Genomic DNA, 10,881 nt, shown 5'->3' on the forward strand with positions numbered 1-10,881 from the left:
TTGGCATGGTAAATGTGATCCATAATTAACATAACTAGTATGATCGAAAGGAAAGAAGAGAAAGCAAAGGTAGAACACATTAAATCGGGTATATGGGTCAGAATAGAAATTAAAAGTAAGGAAAAGAACAGAAGAGAAAGAGATAAAGAAATAGGAGAGACTGACTGTAGAATGATTTAAAGTGAACCGGTAACATTGTTTAAGGCTTTTAACAATATTTCAACATTTAAATGTTTGGAATGGTATATAGAGCCAATTTATTGCTTTGTGACGATTTACATTCACCTAAAGTTTAATTAAATTATAATAATCTAGTTAGGAGAATTTAGGAATCGATCAGATCAGTTTTTCCCATTGTTATCATTAATAATGGTCTGTTTTCACTCAAACTTTCAGATTATCTTTATTGAACATCTGACTTTAAAGTCACTACCTTAGCACCACTTTCTCTCAACTGAACAATTCCATTTAATAAGGACAACTTTCGATATCATAATGTCATTGACCTCTAGTCCTTTATCTTGTTTATTGTTGAATAATCAATAAAGTGATGTACCAAATTAATTGTGTTTTACAGTTTTTATAAGGTATTCAATCGTACTGAAATTATCTTTCTTCACATCTCTCAGTTTACCTCCCGGCGAGTCTCTCTCTCTCTCTTCCCGGTAAGTTTTTTTTTCTTCTATCTCTCTCTCTCTGGTTCTCTTTCTTTCCGGCAATTTTTTTTCTTTCTCTCTCTCTCTGGTTCTCTTTCTTCCCGGCGAGTTTTTTGTTTATCACTCTCTCTCTCTCTCTCTCTTCCCCTCTATTTCTCTCTTTCTACATCTATTCGTCTTCCTCCGTTTTTCCTCTCTCTCTCTCTCTCTCTCTCTGATGACACACACAGACATATACACGGAATGTCGCTGACCCACTCTCCCTCCCACATCCAAACCCCCTATCTCTCTCTCTTTAGTCACTGCGAAACTTTAATTTTCACTTCTTTTATACACACATTTATGTTTCTCGTAAAAGCACGTTAGATACTTGATACTTTCAAAATAAAATGTATTTATTTACCCTGTACATCAGGCACAAATCAAACAGAATCAAGTACAGTTCTCTTCAAAGCAATCATACAACAATATTACTTTCTCATACAAATACAGTATATACTCTAGTTATCACTTAAATTTCATTTCTCAGACACATCAGATAGATAATTACATTTGCAACAGTATTCAAGTAAATACAATTAATTTGCTTCACCTGTAGTTTACTGAACTAACATATTCAAATTTATGGATGTCTCTTTCCATGGAAGCTAGTGATGAGCAGAGCTGCCAACCTTGTGCTACCCAAAAAAGTAATCATGATGGCAAAAAAAAGAGAAATTTCAACCACGTGCGACACACTTCCAATGCAGAAATGTCCATTCCTTATGCTGTTCTAAAAAAAAAATTAAATTTTGATATTATCAGTACCGGTATTTCATTCTTTTTGATATTTTTCTCTTCAAGTATGTATTCAAGTATGTTTTAAACTTAGTTTTCTATTGAATTTGTGATCAAATCAAAATTTTAGGGCAGTTGTTTGATATGCGGTATGTAAAAAAAACAAAAGACGTAATACCGTAATTTGGAGGAAAAAACAGAGTAATTCCGGCAAAAACGGAATGGTTGGCAGCTCTGGATGAGTTATTCACTTTATCTGTTATTAATGAATGAACTACAATCCTTGAAATCCAGTCTGCATAAATTATGTGTTGATATGTCGGGCAATCCTCGGGCAAGCCTTCATCTTGTCAATAACAACCTTTGTTTAAAAGTATGCACACATTTGAATTTTTTAGTAAACCGGTCTATTATGTCACACCTATCAGACCGACACCAAACCGACAAGAAATGATGTTACCTCCTATGCCAAAGAATCGTTCAGTCTGGGGTCAGTTTGGTGTCGGTCTAGTGATGTGACGGGGTAATCAAGATTGTCAATTGATTTATATTTTCACCTGACTCCTTAAATGATAATCTGATAATATGTTAGTAAATATTGTCTAAGAGAAACCTAACTTGCTCATGTCTCTTCATCATTACATGTATCATGATTAGCATCATAATTCTTAAATGGAATTCATGATCAATTATTTCATTTTTCTTCTTTACAAAATTGAATGCAGGAAGTGATCTTTACAAGAGAGATGTCATTTGTACCAGTCCTTTCCCTTCAACAGTCCTAAAACTAATTACACTTTTGTATCAAAATATGCACAAATTATACAAAATAATATGACTTTGAAACATCCAACAAATGAAACCTAGAATAGAATGATTCCAAATGCATGATCACATAGACTGATACATAGAATGATTGTTTTGTACTACCTATCCAAAAAAAAAAAAAAAAACTCAGTGAGGATAAGAAACCAGGATTTGAAACAGTCACTTCCCAATAATCCAAAATCGAATCATTTCATTGCTTTGTGATAATTTTACTAATGAATTATTACAGTTTATAGTTAATCTCTCAAACACGAGTAGCTCACATAAAATTATGCATGTTTATAATATCAAAACACGGAAAAAATGCATCAAAAGAGAATAAAATCATTTTTGCAGGAAAATGCCAATAGCAAGGAGGTTTACTATTTCTCTACTGAATGTGTACAAAAGAGAGCAAATGTTTACGCATGTATGAACCATAATCCGGAAAACCAGTTAATGGTTGCTATCACTCAAAAGAGAAATGCTGTAAGCCCCTATATTTTGTACACTGTGACGTCTGAAAAAATAGCTTCGGAGTCGACAAGGCCTGAACTAAAGAAAACCCTGAAACTGGCATCCGTGCTTGATTCTTCACTCAAAAAATCAAATACCTAACATTTGTGTTGAGTCTCTTTTACAGCTTAAAGAAACAAAGCAACAAGACAAAAAGTAACAAAAAGGAAACCAACACAAATTACTTAATACAATTTTCCTGAGTTGTTATCACACACAGCCAGAATTTGGTGTCAAGGGGATTTCCTGCAACTCTTTTAGATGGGTCAAATTTCAGGAATGCTCAGAGCTCAAAGAAATCAACATCTTCCTAGGCTCTCAATAAAAAGATATTCAGGAGGGGGGTGGGGGGGGGGGGAGGAATATTGGTCAATTTTTGACAATGGTTTATGAATCATTACCACAGAAAAGGGATAAGCACAGCGGTCTTGCGAAGGTAGTTTTGATACGGCAGGTCGTTACCCCACTTCTTCATTCCGTATTTCTCAAGCATCGGTATCCCGCTGACCTTCGTCAATAGCAAGGTCACAAAGATGGGTGAGACGGCGGTGAGATGCTGCCAGCCGGTTAGGGAGGTGGAAGCGGAGATGTAGAGGCCCAGCCAGCACAGGATCTCACCGAAGTAGTTGGGATGGCGACTAATGCTCCACAGACCGGTGTTGATGAATTTACCCTGATAAGTGATGGAAGAGAGAGATGAGCATAAATAGTCAATTTTGACTGCATTACCTTAAAATCCAATCAAACGACAACGATGAGTATGTGATCAGCTTTTTACAGAGAAATCTGTGTGTAGTTAAGTTTTAATAATAGTGCATAGTTCAGGGGAGTGTTTCACAAAGATCCTGAGTTGAAAATATCTCTAAGTTGGACCTAACAATTATGGAAATCCGTTGGCATCTATGAAAATATTTTGTAAAAGTTATTTTAAAAGGCATAAAATGTTGATTTGAATCATTCATATTTTCTATTATCAAGGAGATTTCATGTTCTTGATGCGGAATTTATATTGAATTTTCGCTTTTTAATATCTTATATTTTAAGACTACAAATGGCTCAGCATAAATTTCAAGTCCATCTTAGAGTTAAGTTCGACTTAGGATCTTTGTGAAAGACCCCCCTGATCTGATAATACTAAGGTGCCAGGAGTGTCACGTCTGACTAGCATGAGCCCTATACAAGAACCCACTACTACTATAATTGTTAAACCAAAATGTACATCTGTTTGATTTGTTGTAGCTTCTCCTATGTATTCTTACTATACTAGAGTAGAGGTGTGGTGGTCTGGTGGAAAAGTCTCTGGGCTGTGAACCACAAGGTACAGGGGTAGAATCTCTGCCACATCACCAATATCCTTTGGCAAGACATTAATCTACATCGGCCACACTCAAACCAGGTATCATACACTGTATGTAGGTAGTGGGTACCTGGTAGGATTTATTCCTTGGATGCACATAACGCTATCGTTGCTGGAACTTTAGCCAAGGCAGTGATAATCAAAGTCCTTTGAAAGTGGCAAAAAACAATAAACAAACAAAATCCCAAGTGATGTTTGATGCAAGCAGGCCCAAATTCAGCCAACGTATTTGACAGAAACATCAAACATTAAAGGCATCGTCTAACAATGTTAAATTTGAGATGCTTGGTCCTACGTGTTAATATCAGTGTCTGTGATATGGTGTAATATTGATGACCTAAACAAATTGCACTACCAAATTATCATGAAGTGCCTCAAAAAAGTAAAAATCTTTGAGTGACTGGTTTTACCATACTCATTTTCCCCAATAGACTGTAGTGTTATAAAAACCCTTAGGAAAACAAATTCTGAAATTTCTAATTCCAATCATAGATACCTTGATGATCAGACAGGCGATTGGCTTGTTAAAGTCATGGGATACATGTATGACCTAAAGGTTTATCATTATGATTGCAGCATGATCTAAATCCAGGGTTTTTTTTTTAGAATCTGAGGCAAAGTCACCCAATCCCTTTAATAAATTACTTACAGCATTTTCAGGGTTGGCTCTGAAGATGGATTTCTGCCTATCAGCCATGACTTCCATCAGGAACCCAACTGCCCAGATACCCCATCCGATGTAATCACGAGCACACAGTGGGCTATCCCTCTTGACACCATTCAATGCAATGGTGGGGCAGAGAGTGAGAAATACCCAAACGGCTTTGGAAGAAAAAAGAAAAATGACATGAAACATTCAGGCTGAAAAATTATAATAATTTTGTTACTACAAACAGAGACCATTATCAATTTTTTCCTTCACTAAATCAATAAACAAAGTTTATGAAATTGTGAAGTTATTTTGCCATTTTAATTTGTGACTCTATTATGCCGAGTTAAAGATGCTGAAGTTTGGTGTTCAATAATCAATACAGGCCTAAAGCTCCATCGTTGTAAACATTTTGAATCTGGATGGAGGCAAAAACATGTGTATCAGTACACTAAAGACTACTACAGACAGTGGTTTTAAAAAAAAAAAAGTTATTAAATACAAATACTCTTTTTCTCCTCATTAACTCATAGCCTGCCATAAGGCTGCATGCACGCTACCATCATAGTGCTTTGTATACATGCGAGAGAGCCACTGCTTCAGTGCCTTGTGCATGCTTGCACGCATTCGTAATACCAGTTATTGTTCATGCTCATTGGACTGTACTGTGTGTTTTGCACGCGCTATTCATAGAACCATCGCGTTAAAGTACAAGTCCACTCCAAAAACAACTTACTTACCAATCAAAAAAAGTTTGAGCAAAATCGGATAACTGATAAGAAAGTTATGAATTTTTGAAGATTTAATCAGATTATCTCAAAATAAACTTGGCACGGAGGGATTTGGGGCTTGGCACAATGGGGATTATCCCTGTGGCATGATAAGAGTTAAACAAATTAAATTTATAATTTGTTTCCCCAAATTGTCTTTTGGAGGGTAGAATGTAATTTGGATTTCCTTTTTTAATATTGACTTTTTTTTTTTGGGGGGGGGGGGTACTACTAACCTTGCACTGTCCAGAAAACAAAGAATAGAGAAGGTTGATTTTTTGCTTTGTTGAACCTTCGATCAAAGCCATCAGAGAGAATTCTTGAGAAAAGATATAAACCTAATCTGTAGAAAGAAAAGCATGGAGAAGAAATATAACATTGGTAATAATAATGTTAAAGTTGTATAGCACATAATAATTACAATTTCATTCTCTTTTTACATTATAAACATGGATAATACAACATAATACAGAGAAACATTACTGCAAAAAGAGATTGGTCTTGAGGAACTTCCTTAAAAGAATTTAGAGAAGATATAGGCCTATTCCTCAAATTATGGTGATGCATTCCTTTTGTGTGACATCATTGTCTGTGTAAGCCCCTCACAATATGCAAGTCAGAAATCAAGAAATAAGAATAAGGGGTTCTTATATAGCGCTAATATTTGTTAGGCTTGAAACACCTGGCGCTCTACAATCATTACCCCTGCTTTCGCATGGCGCTCTAGCATTTCAAGGAATAAATTCCTGCCAGGTACCCATTTACCTCATGTGGGTAGAGTGTGACCTAGCCCAGTATCAATTTCTTTAGGAAGATCTTGGAAAAAGCTTTCAGTTTCAGAAAAACCTTTGCTATCAACATAATCAAGATATTATGAAAGTACATTGTTGATCGTTCTATATTTCATCTACCACAATCAGCTATGTGTTGCAAATATCAGGAAGCTTTCTAGAAATGATAAGCTTATTATTGAGCATTTATAGCTCAACTATACGATTCATACATACACTGTACATGTATGCTTTTATCCAATAATCTAAATATAATGAGCGTTAAATTATTTTTTCCCCCTCAACCACGCCCCCTTAAGTAAAAAAAAAGAGGATTCTGGGGGGAAAATGGCATCTAGCAACATTCCCCCCCTTTCGAGTAAGAAAATTGGGAAAAATCAGGATAAAAATATCAGGTTAAAAATTTTTTTAAATCTGGAAAAAATCTGGAATTTTTTTTGGTTTAAATTGGGAAACCGATTTCAATCAGGTTTTTATGAATGAATGAGGTACAATTTTACACATAGACCTACCTGGTAGCCCAAACAGAAACTAGTGCAGTCTGAATACGCTGCCTCAGAAAGAATGTACCTCCCCATCTCAGAGTCTGTACTGCCAATAATAGAAATGTTCCACTTCCTGAGTAAAGAAATTGAATTAAGAAATCAAATAATGAATGACTTCTTGGCTCTTGCAAACACAACCTAGTGTATTTCTATTCAATTTAAATTAAATTTTTATTGTCCAATGGAAATTGCTTCGCTCACATTACATACAACTTTACATAACTACATAGTCAAAGATACATGGCATAGACAGATTAATGACGTGACAGAACAGAAATGCATTCAATATTTTTTTTTAACTTGCAGTCTTTTTTCTTTGTAATATGAATTCCATTTGTTTTCATCTTTAAAATGGTTACATTAATTTGTCTTGTAATCAAACAGTTTGACCAACAATGTCTGTCATTATCATTTATTTAAGTCAGCATTCTCCCTCTTACAAATTTACAAGTAACATAGGGATTGCTGACTTTTACCCCTTGATGACATTCTCCCCATTTCTTCCTGTTCTGCACATTATTTCCTCCTCATCATTCAGAGCAACCTTATTTACAGTCGGCTTTTTTTTAGTCTTTACCATATCCTTCCACAACATCTTTGGCCTTTTTCTTCTACTCAATATTGATTTACTGGTCGAGGTTCATTATTTGCTGGTCTTTTGGAATCACCAGATTTCAGAGGATTCAAGCTTTTTCCAACAAAAAACTTCTCCATATATCGGTCCTTGCACGATCGCCTCTAGCTCCAGCAGATATGGGGCGTCAGCGTGCACACCGGTACTACCGGCGCAGTTTAGCCACTGTTGACAGCCGCACTGCTGCTGCACTGCGAGCTTCCGTTGTTTGTATTGGTAATATGGAGATGGGAGAATAACGCCATGTTTCCAGCGAATAAGCGTACATTTATTTACCAGATGGCGGCCTCGAGATACTGTAAAATTCGAGCGAGAAATTCTGCATGCTATTCTAGCTTCCATAGTTCCATTTCATTGGTTTAAGGTTTGAAAGTTTAAACTCAATATTGTGTGAAAGTTATATTGTAGGATAATTGTAATTGCAATAAGTTGTATTTTGAGCCCTAGCTGGATGTAGACTATTTTTACCTGCACACTGAGCACTTTTTACTACTCAATTCTAAAACAGTTTAGGACCATTTAGTCTAGGTGATTGAGAAATCAATTGGTGGTCGACTTGTTTCTTTTTTTCTCCAAAAAACTGTTTCAACTTTCACTTTAGTTTAATTTCACATCCACAGACTGTTGGGAAAATCACTAAAACATGAACCACAATGACTGTCAACTAACTATTGAATTGTGCCCTAAAACGTAAACGTGTTGAGTTTAAAATAAAATAAAACTTTAATTTAAGTTTACGCCACGCCCGCGAAGCTCTCCATTTACCCTGGAGCTGGTCCTGCGCCCCGGCAAGCTGGGCGCGTAGCCCCGTCGCTTTACGATGGTTTATGATATTGATATAGCTACCTGCTAAATCGTAAAACTTTTCCGTCTTGAGAAGAGTTGCGACCAGAAACAAGGACCATTGAATGCCCAGATCCCAGGCGGCACTCTTGACGAGTAATGAGCTCATAGCTGAATTCCCCATCTTTACTTCAGTCCAGGGAAATGTCACCAACAAAATTTGTCAGTCTTCTCACACCGATTACGCGATTTGTTGTCGTTTGCACTTGTGCGGTAACAGTACCCATAGCGTATGGAGAGAGATAGTTTTGACACGCACAGTATTTTATATGTACCGAGCTAGTTTCCTAGTCTGCGCTTGTCACAACTATAATTTTCAATGCGCTATGATATTACCTAGCCGAGATTGTTTTAGGAAATAAATCAAAGCTATGTTTTTTAAACATTATTTCTTCTTTTCTTTTGTTGTTTCGGTTTGTTTTGATAAATAGCATATGATGGTGATTTACTTCATTTTAATAATATATTTTGTATACCTGCAGTATCAAGGAAAGGGATAGATGAGAGAAAAACTGACATGAAAAGTTATCTAATTATTTTGCAATAGTGTCTTCTCTCAGAAAATAAGATGGGAAACCACTTTTCTTTGTGTTTGCACAGTGAAAAATATCAACCAGTTAAGCTTGAACATTATTGCACTATCATCACCTTTAAAAAAATTCTTTCTTCTCACTTACTATGTTTTCATTCTTTCTATCATTCTTTCTCTCCCCCCCCCCCCAACAAAAAACAAAAAACAAAAACAAAAAACAAAAAACAAAAACAAAAACAAAAACAAAAAAAATGAGGTGATAGGGCCCTATCTATGCTACCCCTACGGATATCTACCCTTCATATCCATCATCCTCTAGTCTCCTCCTTAGCAATATATCCCTCATCCACCCCCTCCCTATTGCCCTCTTACTCTCTCTCTTATATATACACTGTTGGTCATAATGGTGGAATAAATATTTTTACCCCAGTTTAGGGAAGGATTTAAAAAAATTATTTATTTCTAATAGATCTAGATAATGGCATGCATTCTCAGATTTTATTGAATATTAATTTGCGAGTGTTTATTTTGCGTGACTGCTAAATCATATGTGTGCTACTATGCTAATCAGCTAGGGAACCTACGTCCTTAAATCATAATTGACAATAATGAGGATTAATGCCTCGATCACAAAAGGGCACTAATATAGCTGATCGACACGATTTTTATCCTGGGGCCTCACAGTAACGAGGCCATTGCTTAGCCCCTGAATCATGGCTGTACGCAGTGTTTGCTAGGGTACGCGGCCCCTTCCACAAATCCCCCAAAACGAAGAAAATGCAATAAATTGTCAAAAATTCATTGCATTTTCCCCCGGCCCCCAACAGGAAAAATTTCTCTGTAGGGCCATGCATTATGGTTCAAGGCATGGCCACACAGAGGAATTTTTTTCTGTTGGGGGCCGGGGGAAAATGCAATGAATTTTTGACAATTTATTGCATTTTCTTCGTTTTGGGGGATTTGTGGAAGGGGCCGCGTACCCTAGCAAACACTGCGTACAGTCATGATTCAGGGGCTAAGCAATGGCCTCGTTACTGTGAGGCCCCAGGATAAAAATCGTGTCGATCAGCTATATATTAGTGCCCTTTTGTGAGGCATTAATCCTCATTACTGTCAATTATGACTTAAGGACGTAGGTCCCTTAGCTGATTAGCATAGTGGCACACATATGATTAAGCAGTCACGCAAAACAAACACTCGCAAATTAATATTCAATAAAAATCTGAGAATGCATGCCATTATCTAGATCTATTAGAAATAAATAATTTTTTAAAATCCTTCCCTAGGCTGGGGTAAAAATAAATATTCCACCATTATGACCAACAGTGTACTAATCAAATTTCTCCATCTCCACTTTCCTTCAATTTTCTGTCTCAATTTCTATGGTTTCTCCGAGTCTCTCCCTTTCTCATTAACATGTAAGCCTACTTTCTCTTTGCTGCTCCCTTTAAAAGTCTCTCGGCACTTTCCTCCCCCTTCCCTTTCCTTCTCACTTTCTCTTTAACATCTAAGCCTACTTTTTCTTTTCTGCTCCCTTTAAAACTCTCTTGGCCTTTTTTTCCCCCTTCTCCCATTCCTTTTTTTCCCTTCCCCCTCTCTCCCCCTCTCTCCCCCTCTCTCTCCATTCCCTTCTTTTACTCTCCACCATTCTACCACTCTCTCCATCGATCCATACTGGGATCTATGACATACATAACAAGCCAAAATGATAATGCTGAAAAATAGTTTGTTTTATTACATAGGCTGCACAAGAATACAGTCACAGCAATTTCAAGAGATAGGCATTTTTGCAAACATTGAACTATCTGAAGCCTTGAATAAGAAAAGATATGCCACTGACTAAATATTAATGGATAACATAAAATGATGGGGACTTTAATGTCCTGCTTTTTCAAAGGGACATTAACACCAGGAAAAGAAAGATTGACAAGAGAATTTTCTAGGTCGGATGATGTATTTGTAAATTGAAAAAAAGACAAGCAAACAAACATACAAACACAAGCA

At 36.4% G+C, this 10,881-nt stretch overlaps 1 protein-coding gene across 1 annotated transcript; it reads right to left on the bottom strand.

The window, feature by feature from the left end:
• Positions 1–2,020: 2,020 nt before the first annotated feature.
• On the bottom strand, positions 2,021–8,550 carry LOC593760. Its single transcript, XM_793225.5, has 5 exons — positions 8,349–8,550; positions 6,836–6,941; positions 5,769–5,875; positions 4,763–4,935; positions 2,021–3,429 (listed from the first exon to the last, which is right to left on the bottom strand). Exons 1-5 carry the CDS (start codon positions 8,467–8,469, stop codon positions 3,154–3,156), a joined length of 783 nt encoding a protein of 260 aa, XP_798318.3. The 5' UTR covers positions 8,470–8,550; the 3' UTR covers positions 2,021–3,153.
• Positions 8,551–10,881: the final 2,331 nt, after the last annotated feature.

The sequence above is a fragment of the Strongylocentrotus purpuratus genome, unplaced genomic scaffold, assembly GCF_000002235.5.
Source record: "Strongylocentrotus purpuratus isolate Spur 01 unplaced genomic scaffold, Spur_5.0 spur5_scaffold_19, whole genome shotgun sequence".
Lineage (NCBI taxonomy): Eukaryota > Metazoa > Echinodermata > Echinoidea > Camarodonta > Strongylocentrotidae > Strongylocentrotus > Strongylocentrotus purpuratus.